The 13,306-nt window shown below is 41.2% G+C and overlaps 1 protein-coding gene across 3 annotated transcripts in view; it reads left to right on the forward strand.

The window, feature by feature from the left end:
* Positions 1–13,306, forward strand: part of BVES (blood vessel epicardial substance) — a 37,353-nt gene that overhangs the window by 9,544 nt on the left and 14,503 nt on the right. For all 3 annotated transcript variants that reach the window (XM_032338936.1, XM_032338938.1, XM_032338939.1), the window contains exons 4-7: positions 1,195–1,382; positions 2,119–2,227; positions 8,450–8,617; positions 9,548–9,689. In XM_032338936.1, the coding sequence (XP_032194827.1) occupies positions 1,195–1,382; positions 2,119–2,227; positions 8,450–8,617; positions 9,548–9,689 (607 nt within the window). The remainder of the gene's footprint in view (positions 1–1,194; positions 1,383–2,118; positions 2,228–8,449; positions 8,618–9,547; positions 9,690–13,306) is intronic.

Below are 13,306 nucleotides of genomic sequence, written 5' to 3' on the forward strand. Positions count from 1 at the left end.
TACTAGGCCACATAGGCTAGTGTGTATCTCGAAAGTAGGACATATTTGTGAATAAACTATCTTAAATCCTCATTACTAGAACTCTGAGGTAGAGGAGGTAGATGGTAGTGATAATGAGGATTATAATTTCTATCAGAACTTGCTGGAGCCCCAAGCTCTGATCATAGGTTTAGAAGTTGCTGATGTCGTGATGGCAGTAGCATCAGGTAAAAATACTCACACAGTATCTGTGTTTTTGTTTCTTCTTGTATTATAAGCCTACTCTCTTGAAAAGTATCAGTGCTGGTTCTTTGTTAAAATGAACATGGCAAGAGCATCGCAAAGGCTGTAGAGACATCTGAGTGGCCATCATGATGTGGGTCTATAAACTTTAGAGTGTGGCTGTCGTGGATTTCATTGGGACAGATGATCTTTTGAGCCCCAAAGTTCATTCACATGCTCTCCAGTTTTCCCACAGTAATGCTGGGCCCCAGTATGGCGTGTGACCTGGGGCTTATCTAACAGCAGAGGTGATTCAGCGATTTTGCTTTTCCCTCCCTCCAACAGCCAGACTTAATTCGGCGGGCTCTCGTTCTACAGAGTACTTTACTTTAAGAAGAAATTGCTACACCAAAACCTTTTACTCTCTTTGCTTGGCTTCAGAATAAATAAAGCAGAAGCAATGATCGCAGCTGTGGATGTTTGTTTTCCTACTGTGATGCATTAAACAATACTTAAAATAGGCAAAATGCTTAATGCATGTATTTTCATAGATCTCTCCCAAGTTGATCCCTATTTTATGCATTAATGTTTTGCGATAACATTGAAAAGTTCACGAAATTTCTTTCTGTGAAACAAAATTGTTATAAAGACAAAATGGTTCCGTGTTATTTTAAGGAAATGCTAAGATTGGAAAGGTCTATGTTGTGGTTAACATTCAAAACCTCCACAGCTGCTCTACAGTGCATGGGAAGAGATGTGATCAATAGTGCAAATCTTTTCCATATGCTCTTGGAGTTAACTGCAAAAGTGCCCTTTGAGCATCTAAGCTTATGCCACCGCTTCCTGTCTGTGTATGAGTCCATTGAACGAAATGCAGAAGGGCCATGGTGCGTGTTGCAGATCTGTTTCTTCTCAAGCCCGTATCGAGATGGCAGAAGCCAGTGCTCCTCTGTGGCTGTGTTATGGCAGCATCTGGTCATTGCTGCATTTCAGGTAAAGATTGAGAAGGAGCTCAGTGGCATCTACCGCCGACTGTTTGAACCACTCCGTGTGCCTCCAGATCTGTTCAGAAGATTAACCGGCCAGTTTTGTATGATCCAAACCTTAAAAAAGGGCCAGACGTATGCTGCAGAGGATAAAACCTCAGTTGATGACCGTCTGAGTATCCTTCTGAAGGGGAAGTAAGTGTGCTCTGGAAATTGAAATTCCCAGTTCGCCTGGAGTCTTCTCATGTCCCCCAGAGGAGGGAATGACTGAAAGGGAACCATGCAGATCTTCAGGTCACAGAGTTTGTTGGTGGTGAAAATCCCATTTTACGACTGCATTTTAGAATAGTACAGAGCAACAGGTTAGAGTTACATAGAATTGACCGCGTGGAATCTTGTGGATGTTAGGATTTCCACCTGTGAACATTTTGAATCTTTATTGACCATTTTTTCTTTTTTCCCTTTAAGTTAATGAGTCAACATTGAAGTAGGTTTAAGTTAGGCATTAAGCTTCCAAGCGTGTGCTTGTTTCCCAAGTGATTTGTTTATTTTTAGAATATCACAAAAATACAACTTCTAGGAACATCAGCCTTGTGGGGAGAGAGTCACTATATACTGTTTCAGCATAATTATTAATATCAACCCTTTCCTTCTCAAAAGTATCTGATTTTGAGTAATAAATTTATGGTTACTCTAGCTATATGGGTAATGACATCCATGGGAAGGCACCTGTCTTCTCAGTAGTGGAACCTGTCTTTTATTTTTTTCTTGTTGATGAAATTTATATTGAAGTAAATATTTATGCTTAGAATTATGTTTGTCTCTATGGAGTCTTTAAAACTTCAGTACAAAATGTCAACACGTAATATTAAAGACCAGAATGTTATTTGTGAAATATTATGTGTTTATTAATATTAATTTCTGTTATCAGAATGAAGGTTTCCTATCGAGGACATTTTCTGCATAACATTTACCCCTGTGCCTTTATAGATTCTCCTGAATTTAGATCAACTCAGATGCACAAAGGTGAAAAATTCCAGGTATGTTTTGTCATGATTTTCAGAAGATTGGAACTAGTTCTTGTCTCATTTGAAATCCAAAAGATACTGATAGAAAAGTGATCTATTGGAAAAAGAGATTACCATATGGTACATATACATATAGCATGACCCCATTTTCATAAAACTTAAAAAAAATAGTATCGCTACATGCATAAAAAGAGGTCTAGAAAGATATAAACTACTTGGACTGTAGTGTTCACACTGTTATTTCTGGGTTGTGAGTTTGGCTGCTTTTTTATTTTCTTCCTTTTGGTCTATTGGAATTTTTATAATTTTTTTGTAGAAAACATCTAGTGCTTTGATTATGGGAAGAAAGGAAAATGCCAGTTGTAGATATTCAGTTGTTCCTAAAACATGTGATTGGTTACTTTTACTGGGAAAAAAAAAAAAAAATAGAAGCCGGCTTTGCCCTAGAGATCATCTTTAATTAATCCTTCTGAAAAAAACTAATGACTTTGCTCTTTTATATTTAATGACAAAAGATGAAGTTCTTTAAGGACAAAAGATGAAGTTCTTCGTGGTTAAAAATTACTCCATTATGTGGCATTTTGTTTTTATTCTCTCTGTAAGCATCCAGCCCTCCTATTTTGTTCCCCACTTACCTGATAGGAGAGTAACCAAGAAACTGGGGGAGAGTTTCCTTCAGTCTCAGCCTCCAGGGAAACAGCAATAAGGAAATATCCTGAGAAGATCCTGAGCAGGAGTGTAAATGTGTGTAAGTAGGAAACGGAATAGAAGGGATGTTATCACCGCAGGGAGGGAATGTCAGGGTTTCTTGATGACACATCTTATTTCTGAGTCTCACTTTGGGCGACATACACTTTGGGAGGCCACATGGAGATAAAAGGGAAAACTGACAGGCATGCGGTTGAGTTTAATTGAGTTTATATGCAGTGGTTGAGGCCCTGCCCCACTCCTCTGCCACCTGAGTAACAGGTCTGAATAATTGCACGACCTGCTAAAGTTACATGTATTTACTACAAGGTCTCATGCAAGTTCATTGACGGGGTGTAGCGCTGTTCCCAAGCTGGCTGAGCTTGAGATACAGAAGTGGAAAGTTCGTGCTATATCATGGCTTCTCGAATTTACACTCTCACCTTGTGTTTGAGAGGGTCATCCGTGCACTGAGACCTATGTTCTTACTGTTTCTTTCATCACCACCATCTACAAACGAGTACGAGGCCCCTCTTCCTCTTTCCTTTCACCTGCCCTCCTTACAATTTCTTCTTCCAAAGCCCATTTATCTTTTGCATCCATTTCTCTGTGTAGAATAACAAGGAACATTACACAATAACTCAGTCTCTGTATAACCCTGAAGAAACTGGAATTTGGAGAGGGGAGTGGAAACAGACCCCTCTTTGTTTCTAGAAGCAGTGCTACCTGAGAGGTCCGGTATATGAACACATGCTGTCTTCTCCATTGGACATCAAATTATAGTTTAATTAAGTTAACAAAAAGGAAAGCCTACCACGAGCTGGTTTCTTCTTGGGGACTAGGGATTGGGATTTGGTAGTTGAGAAATGTTCTTGATAATTGCTGTGGAGATCCCAAAATCATGACCAAGATCGAGGTATTGTAGCTAGGAAAGGATATTTATTCATTCAGCCTTTCCAACACCAGCCATCTTTTGTTTGCACAGAGGTGGTGTGGCATCTTCTGATTGGCCAGTGGATAAATACCGCTTTAGCATCACGGAACCTGTGTCCTGCACAGTTGAAACAGGCTCCCTCCAAGCAAACCCTTGGGAGAGCTTGTGTTTTGATTGTTTACAAAATGTTCCCATTGGCAGATACTCAGGAGTAAAAATAGCTGTTGCACATCTGGGTAGAAGTATGCAGTGCCTCTTTCTGAAGCAAGCTCCCCAGTGAAACACGGAGCCTGCTCTGACGTCACCACCTATGCCCGTAGCAGGGGACATTTGACAGTGTCAGTGCCCACTCTCCTCCACGTACATGCTTGTACCTGCTACTTCGCTTTTCTTTAATTCTGAACAACTCAAAGTATTCTGAAAAGGAGCTCCTACCTTTGAATTTTTATTTCTTTAAATTCCTCTTTGGTAAGGGTACTAATGAATTAAGAAATAGGGTGGAAAGAGAAAAGAAAGGCAAGTGGGCTCAGTGACTGCCTCTCAAGCTTGCACAGCAGATGTTGTCTGGGTGCACATATGACCGTTATGAGAGGCACAGGGACAGAGCTGAGAAACAGATTCAGAGCCGGAACTCACAGGTGCCGTTTTGGTCCTTACCCACCAAAGTTGCTGCTTAGAACTCTTGAGAGCCTCTTGGGTATCTTTATTACAAAAGGCAGAAGTAGTCTCTTGTGTTTGGTTTCTTCTTCGTGCAGCTGTTTTATGTCAAGTGAGCTTTGCCCTTTTCACATTTATCTTTTATATTCTGTCTCCCACTGTTGCTTTCCCCTGGTCAGTTGCATATCCTGTGCTAAGAAGCCTGAAAACCAAAGCTTTATTGGTTTTAAGGGAAGAACGTCTTGGAGATCCCAGCCCTCACGAAATCAATGAACACTAAATTTTCACCTGTATTTATAAGATTTTATTTATTTATTTGACAGAGAGAAAGATCACAAGTAGGCAGAGAGGCAGGCAGAGAGAGAGAGGAAGGGAAGCAGGCTCCCTGCTGAGCAGAGAGCCCCATGCCGGGCTCGATCCCAGGACCCTGAGACCATGACCTGAGCTGAAAGCAGAGGCTTTAACCCACTCAGCCACCCAGGCACCCAAATTTTCACCTGTATTTAAGTCGGACTTTATCTTACTGTTAAGTAAATCTTTTGGCTAAGCTGTGAAGCCTGTTGATCTACCAGCTTTGACCCTGCTGTATTCTACTGCTTAGGAGAACTCTAAGCATTGGTTGAACAGATGAGTCCTAGGACCTTTTCAAGTTCCTGATGTGCGAAATGTTATAAAATACGTGAAGAAAAATAACAAATTCTCCCCTGAAGACTGTGAAGCAGTCATACTCTTGAACAGCTGTTTCCAATCCTGACACATGTGGCAATTCCCCGAGACACCCTTGTTCCTGTGTAATGTCTTCCCGTTCTGTGAGGGTGTAGAATCTAAAGGGAGGGACAGGCCTAATGCCTTGATGTAATCAAGGCAAACCTGAGGCAAACACTTCGTCCCCTCCTCTCCCTGAAAGAAATCCTTTTGTGTCTCCCATTGCCATGCTTGCTTTTATGTCCTCAATAAAATCCTTCCCCAGAATTGAAGCATGGTACTCCTGAGGTACCCAAATGACTTGACGAGTGAATTTATTTTACAGAAGCTTTAAAAATTCTTATATTGCTTTATAGAAATTCCTCATTAAAATATGTTTTACTTGGCTGTTGTGACAGGAAGTCATTAAACACAAATATCTACTTGGCAGAAATGAAGCATTAGCCATCGTGTAGAATGACCTCCATCAATATGCTAATAGCCACGTACTTCCAATCAAATGCCTGCACTAAGGGACTTACAAGATACTCACACAAACTGTAGGTATAGCTTATTATTTGAATCCTATTGCTAAATCTAAATTTAATAATAATTTGCACAGGTTTAAAGTATTTTTCAACCATCAACAAGATATGTATTTGCTAAGCAAACAATAGTATCAGAAGTATCTTTGCCTCTGGGGAAACTTGAGGTTGTTGGAATGGTTGAAAAGAAGTCAAATGCACTGTATGTCACCTAGGTACGATTCCTTTTTCTTTTCCTGGATGACTTCCAGCTCCTCTAACTTCTTACTGCATCACACCTTTCTTGTCCACGGATGACCTCTTTGGCAAACGAGGAACCTCCAACTCCTAACCCTTTCTTCAGTGCTTGGGTACAGGGCTGTGCTATAGTGAGTCCCAGTGCTCACCTTTCTTGAATTACTCCTGTGGAATATTATTCAGTGGCCTCATGTTTATTTACCCATCTCTTAGTGTTTCTGGGAACTCCTCAGTACTGGCTCGAGCTTATACTTCTCTTCTTAAGTAAATTTTTTACAGGGCTGAGGGAGTCAGATGTCTTTACTTACTACCATCTTCCTCCACTAGAATGTAGGCTTCATGACATTGTGTTCAGCTGTTCTTTGTATGAGGAACTCTTGATGGACTCTGAGCCGACCTGGTGGTCACTTAGTCAAATTACTTTCAGTGTGATCCTGTTGCTGAATATTGGGCACATTAGGTAGGGTTTGGCCTAGTGGGAAAAGATGTCTGGGCGGGAAGTCAGAAGTACTCAACTCCACCACTAGTCAACATGTGTTCATGAATACGTTTTTTGGTTCTTGTCATTTGGCATCTGAAAAATGAGGAAGACTACTACTTGCCTTATCTGAAAGGCAATTTGGAGGCACTTACTTACAGATGTTAAAAAACCTAAATGTTTAAAAGTGCAATAAATGTATAAACTCAGTGGCAGTATGTGTAATTGTCATTCCTTGAAGTGTCTCTACCCTTGCTCCTGTTCTATATTTGTCGAAATAATTATTGTGTTTTGACATAATTGTCAATTACGACACCACCGAGGGTATCAGCTTCCTTCACTAGAGTGTGAGCTTCCCAGGGCAAGTCTCTTGCCCTCCTTGTTCACACTGTAATGTCAGTGCCTTTAACAGCATCTAGGATAAAGTAAGTGCACGAGGTGTGTTGAAAGAATGGGTAGAATTTAGTTTTTTATGGAGTCACAGAGCTGATGATGCGTTTCTTGAATCCAAATGTGCCTGGCTTTGGAGATTCCTGCCCTTAATATAATCAATAAGTACAAAATTTTTCCCCCAGGAGTATTGACCCACTTTTTAAAGTAGCCAAACCCTGTAATTTGCTAAAGGTCAGTTTTCGGCTATTGATGTTAGTTGCAAAGCTGGGTTTTCCATTTTCTCTTTTCGAGGACATAAATACCCCCTCATCCTCAAAACTATGTTTAATTTTGTGACAAACCAAGGGGAAATGGTGCCTTTGGAAACATGTGCTCTGAGACTCAGATAACAATTTCACGTGAATTAAAAAAACTCTTTATGAATTTACCTGGACTGGCATTGGGTTTAACTCTGAGGATATAAACATGGATTTTGCCTTCAACAGTACTTGTGTTCAGTTGTTACTTCCTTCATATAATGAATGTACACTGAGCACCACTCTGTGTTGGGAGCTGGGCGTTCAGACATGAACTTGCACAGCCCCTGCCCTCAGAGTGCCTGGTGGAGACAGATGTGTCCCCAGATGAGTGTGGGTTCTGTGATTTCGGTGCCACATGAAGTTCAGCGGAAGAGTACTCCTTGATGACAGGGTACCCATGTGCGAGGAAGGACTTCCTGACGTGGAGCTGTGAGGGCATAACCCCTCACTCTGGAGAGAGAAGTTATTTGAAAAATCTCGAGCTCTGTGCGGTACAATTACAGGATTTTCCACTTTGCTGTGGAACAATGTTCTAGGAAAAGATATAGTCTCCCAATCCTGAGCTCCCAATATAGTCTCCCAATCCTGGGAGATCTCTGTGTGAGTCCCCAGTACCCTGGGGCTAGCCCTGAAAGGTCACACTCAAGAAATACCTGTGACTAAAGGACCCAGAGGAGGACCCTCACTAGCCGTATTCCTCAGCTAACAGCCTGGATTCTAAAACCAGTTCACAGGAGTTAGTTTTCTGCTTCTCCAGGATGTGTTTGCAAGGTTGGCAAGGCAGAAGGTCTTTCATCTATAACTCGCCTCAGGGATCTTACCTTAGTACTGTTGCCTGAAGTCATATTCTTAAACCTCTGTTGTAATCATCTGGATGTAAGGAAATATTTAACCATAAATTCTATGTCTAACTGGAACATTGGTCTAGTACAGACTATTAGTTTTTTATGGAGTCATAGAGCTGATGATACGTTTCTTGAATCTAAATGTGTCTGGTTTTGGAGATTCCTGCCCTTAATATAATAAATAAGTACAAACTTTACTCCAGACCTCACACCAGACCTCACAAAACAGAACAACAACAAAACTTGGAGAATTTGCTTTTGGTTTGTAGATTTCTTGATTTTAACCTGAATTTAAATATGATTTTATAATAGCTATAGAAGTTTGTGTGTCTAGATCTTGCTTTAACTTAACTAATAGGAAAAATCATTGCTTTAGTAATATTCACTAAATTACTCTACTCTTCCTTTCTCCAAAATTATTGTACTCATCATTCATAAACATACTTTTTCCTTCCTATGTCTGTTTCTCGGACAGGTCACCATCATTGCAGATGATAACTGCAGATTTTTATGCTGGTCAAGAGAAAGATTAACTTATTTTCTGGAATCAGAACCATTTCTATATGAAATATTTAGGTATCTTATAGGAAAAGACATTACAAATAAGCTCTACTCATTGAACGATCCCACCTTAAATGATAAAGTAAGTGGGTTTTTTTTAATGAGTGTGTTTATTTTGTTAAAAAATGATGTATAGTGAAACGTACCCCACTTTATGCAATACATATTTTTCTGAATTTTCATTCATTCATCATGTTTTAAGTAAAGCAGGGATGCTTATAATTTAGAGACCCTTTGAGGGAGTTGTTCCTCAAGAGAATGGACATATTTTGTAATTATTATATTTGCCATCACCTGGTGAGGTGTCGCTAAATGTCAGGCACCTCCATTTGTGGTGATGTGGTGCTGGTCTCTCATGAAGAGTCTTTTAATCAATCTAAGGAAGACAGTACGTGAGTTGGAGGTAGGGATGGGGGGGGTAGAGGCGACCAGGAGGGCAGCGTAGCTGGGAGGCTGCTGACTGGTCACTGCAGTGAGCAGGAACTTGGCATTTTAACACTGGTGTCCTCCAGTTTGGGACATCCTCATGGTCAAGCCCCCTCCCAGAAAGCCCATAAGTGACTAGTCAGGGAGGGGAAGGAGCCTGTGGCAGTGCAGTTAGGAATTTCAGAGCTGTAGGCATCTTCTCCAGGTTGCAATGTGATCTTCATTTCCCCAGGAAATTATAATGATGACAGAAGAGAAATTGCAGAACATGGTTTCTGTGATAAGTATTGTTCTCCCAGAACTGTGCACATGGGCGTGTGCTCTCTTTAAGTTCTCTTGCCTAGGACCCTTATCAAATCAAGGTGGTGCTTATTACTTTTAGATTAATAAATAAGCCACTGAGTATATTATATTTTTGTAACGTATGTGTCGTTACAGCTTATAATAAAAGTTATAGCTAACATTTATTGGCCACTTACTATGTACCTGGTAGTTCTTTATTTCAAGGAAAAAATAAATGCTGTTTACAGAGTATACATGACCTAAGTCCCAGAGATCTCAGAAATCTTAAACCTTTGCTTTGTAGAAGGCCAAAAAGCTGGAACACCAGCTCAGCCTGTGCACGCAGATCTCCATGCTGGAAATGAGGAACAGCATCGCCAGCTCCAGTGACAGCGATGATGGCTTACACCAGTTTCTTCGGGGCACTACCAGCATGTCCTCTCTCCGTAAGTTATCCCGAACAGAGAATCTTCCAGGATTCCGCTGGATGTCATTGGAAATAAACAAATGACAACCGTGATTGGAAAAATAGCTTTGCAAGTAACAGTTGGGTGACCTGAAGGTATCAACAACAATAATAATTTTTTTGTTGCTTTTCCTTTTCCATGTTGCACCTCAGCTTAAATCTAACACGAGAGCTCTTATTGCTTAGTCCAAATTTCAGAACTTGGTGGTTTGTTTTGCCATGGACTCTCCTTCAATACTTGTTCCCTGGGATAACGTGAGAGAGTCTGTAGTGTTTGCTGGATACTCGGGTTTGTTGTTTCCATGATTTTTGTTCAAGTGAAAAACTAGACCCCGCAATGTGTATAAATAAATAAATAAGTAACACAAAATAACCCCTTTTATTGGTGAAGATTTTGTTGGCAAAATCAAACGGATTGATAGCACACTGTGGTAGTAAAGCAGCCAAGAAGCAGGAATTCTTGACTGTCGCTGTCTGGAGAGGATAGGGGTACAACCTCTATGGAAATAGGACATGTCTATTAAAATTTAATGTGCACAGGTTTTGACACAAAATTTCACCACTAGAGTGTTACCCTATGAATATGCACAATGGCGAATAATGCCGCATTAAGTGCTATTCATTCCAGCATTTTTCTACAATTGCAAAATTCTGGAGCTAACCAAAATATCCATCAGAAATAAAATTGATAAATGTTTGATAAAAAAGAAAATGATAGGAAACAAAGGCTGAGTGTTTTACTGCTGACTGGTTATCTCAATGTGAGCCCCAAGAGTTAACAGGAGATTGGGTGCTGGGATGTTCCTGAAGATGAAGGAGACCACCCAACACCCAACACCCCCATGAGTTACCTCGTTCACACACAGCCACTGAGAGGCAGGTTTTCCAAGATTGTGCTATAGGTTAGATCATTTTAAAACATCTTAAGTAAGGAACATTTTAAGAAACAGATGTTGAAGATTAGTAAATAATATGAGAGAAACTAAACTATTTTAAGAACTATTCCAAGAATGGAAGTCTAAGAAGAACTTTGAACAAATTCATTTGAAATAACAAAAAGATGAATTCTTCCATTGTATAAAACAAAAAACTATTAATGTTTCTAATTGTGTGTTAGTCCAAAGTAACTTTTAAGGAAATCCAGATATACATTCAACAATACTAAATGCTTATGTAAATGATCTTGTATCTTTGGATGCTGTAGACAAATTGGATTATGGATGTTAAGAATCACATAGTGTCGAGGGGTTGGAATTGGCAAAGCCATCGAATCAGCATAAACTTCCAAAGCAAAGTCTAGGCAGAGCAGTGTGTTGTGGACCCAAAGGAGAGTCACATCATTTCACATTTCACAAATGAGAAATGGGAGATGGTTGTATCTTATTCTAATGTAACTTTTGAAAGTACTGACTGAGGCTGACCAAACTCTCCAGTCTGATAGCATGTCAAATGCATTATCTGCTCTGTTGAAACAGTTTGGTGGTTAATAATCATTTTCAGGTGGATAATTGCATGTATCTTAATTGCATATATAGTGATTACTATACTAAGAAAGGTCAGCAGAAAGGGAATTTTTTTTTAAGATTATTGTTTATTTATTTGACAGAGAGAGAGAGAGAGATTGTGCACAAGCAGGGTAAACAGCAGAGGGAGAGAGAGACGCAGGCCCTCCGCTCAGGAGGAACGCCAGTGCGTGGCTTGATCCCAGAACCCTGGGATCACAACCCAAGCAGAAGGCTGACACTTAACCAACTTAGCCATCCAGGCGCCCCAAGTTGTTATTTTTGTTGTTGTTGTTGTTGTTGTTGTTGTTGTTGTTGTTATTGTATTTTATTGTATAAGCTAAATCTTTTGGGAGTAAGATAACATGTTAGAAAAAATTTATCTAGAGTATGTTGTTTAAACAGAATAAAAACACATGTTCACGATTCACACTTGTACTGTTTGTGGCACCAGAAACCTATATTACCAGGTGGCTTGACCACCCGTGTGGTGTTCAAATCTTGCACTAATGATTATTAGTTGTGGAACTGGTACGTGTGGGTTTGAGTGTGGTGTGTGTGAATTACGCAACAAAGTCCTGCTCATCCCTACTTCCCTTTGACTAATCCCTGTTCTGAGTTTCTTGCCTTCACTTCCTGCAGTTTAATGGAAGACATTGGTCCTTGAGCACCGCACTGACACTAACTATGAATTCTTTCATTCATCCTCGCCTCTGATTTGTCAAAACCCCAGTTAGTTCTGGTTTCTCTTTCTTAGGTTTTAGCTCAGAACTCCTGAAGTCTGAGTTTCTTGTTTGTGTTTTGTTTGCCAGACCCATCAATATGCTATCGACTTTCCCATATTACAGATGACATTTTTTTTTAAGATTTTATTTATTTATTTGACAGACAGAGATCACAAGTAGGCAGAGAGGCAGGCAGAAAGAGAGGGGGAAGCAGGCTCCCTGCTGAGCAGAGAGCCCGATGCAGGGGCTCCATCCCAGGACCCTGAGATCATGAGCTGAGCCGAAGGCAGAGGCTTTAACCCACTGAGCCACCCAGGGGCCCCACAGATGACATTTCTTATAAAACAGAGAATACAGAACCAATCTCATATGACTTCGGCTTACCATTTTTGGAGCACGTGGGAAGTCTTAGTAAATGTGAGTTTCCTCAAACAAGTGAGCTTTATTCTGAGAATCTGATGGACGCAGGGGGCAACTACGGCCACTCCTCTCAGCAGCAGAGGCAGCTTCACGAATGCTAAGGAGAGACGGGAACAAACATTTGTGGATGGTGGTAGCTGTTGTTTTTTTAGCATCTCTGGACATAATCACATGCAGTCCTCTAACCCCGCACGGAAAGGTATAGTGGGTTTTTGCTAGATGACACAGCACTAACAGCCTCCCAGATCTCTGGCTGGGAGGAAGGGGCTGCTTTCTGGCGCAAGTGCACGGGGGTGCTACTCTAGGCCCCTGTCCTCCTGAGACTGGAATGCAAAGAGCGGCCGCTGTTTGGATGACCGCCCTCCAGGAAGGGGAAGGCAGTGGCGGCAGAATCATGTGATGGCTCTGAACGCTCCCACTTAGAAGTAGCACATGCGGGGCGCCTGGGTGGCTCAGTCGGTTAAGCGACTTCCTTGGGCTCAAGTTATGATCTCCGGGTCCTGGGATCGAGCCCCGCATCGGGCTCTCTGCTCAGCGGGGACTATGCTTCTCCCTCTCCCTCTGCCCTTTGCCCGCCCCCACGCTCGTGCTCTCTCACTCTGTCAAATAAATACATAAATAAAACCTTTTAAAAAAGAAGAAGTAGTGCGAGCGATCCTGCGGGGGCTGAGCAGGAAGGCCCCTGAGGCGGGAGGGAAAGCAAGCGTTTTGACAGTAGCTTGGGTCTAAGTATTACTTCATTTTACACCGGAGGGAATTAGGATTCTGGATGCTTACTCACTTGTTCCATTTGCACAGGGAGAAGCTCTGAGATACAGAGCTAGGTGTCCTGTCCAAGCCATACTGCTTGACCACATTACCTCTCTGTTTTAAAAGGAAAAGACCAAAATATGTGTGTAACACTTGACTGGCGCTTTAAAGTTTACCCGTCACTTCTGCTCCCATTCCTT

This window comes from Mustela erminea, chromosome 4 (genome assembly GCF_009829155.1).
Source record: "Mustela erminea isolate mMusErm1 chromosome 4, mMusErm1.Pri, whole genome shotgun sequence".
In the NCBI taxonomy this organism is placed as follows: domain Eukaryota; kingdom Metazoa; phylum Chordata; class Mammalia; order Carnivora; family Mustelidae; genus Mustela; species Mustela erminea.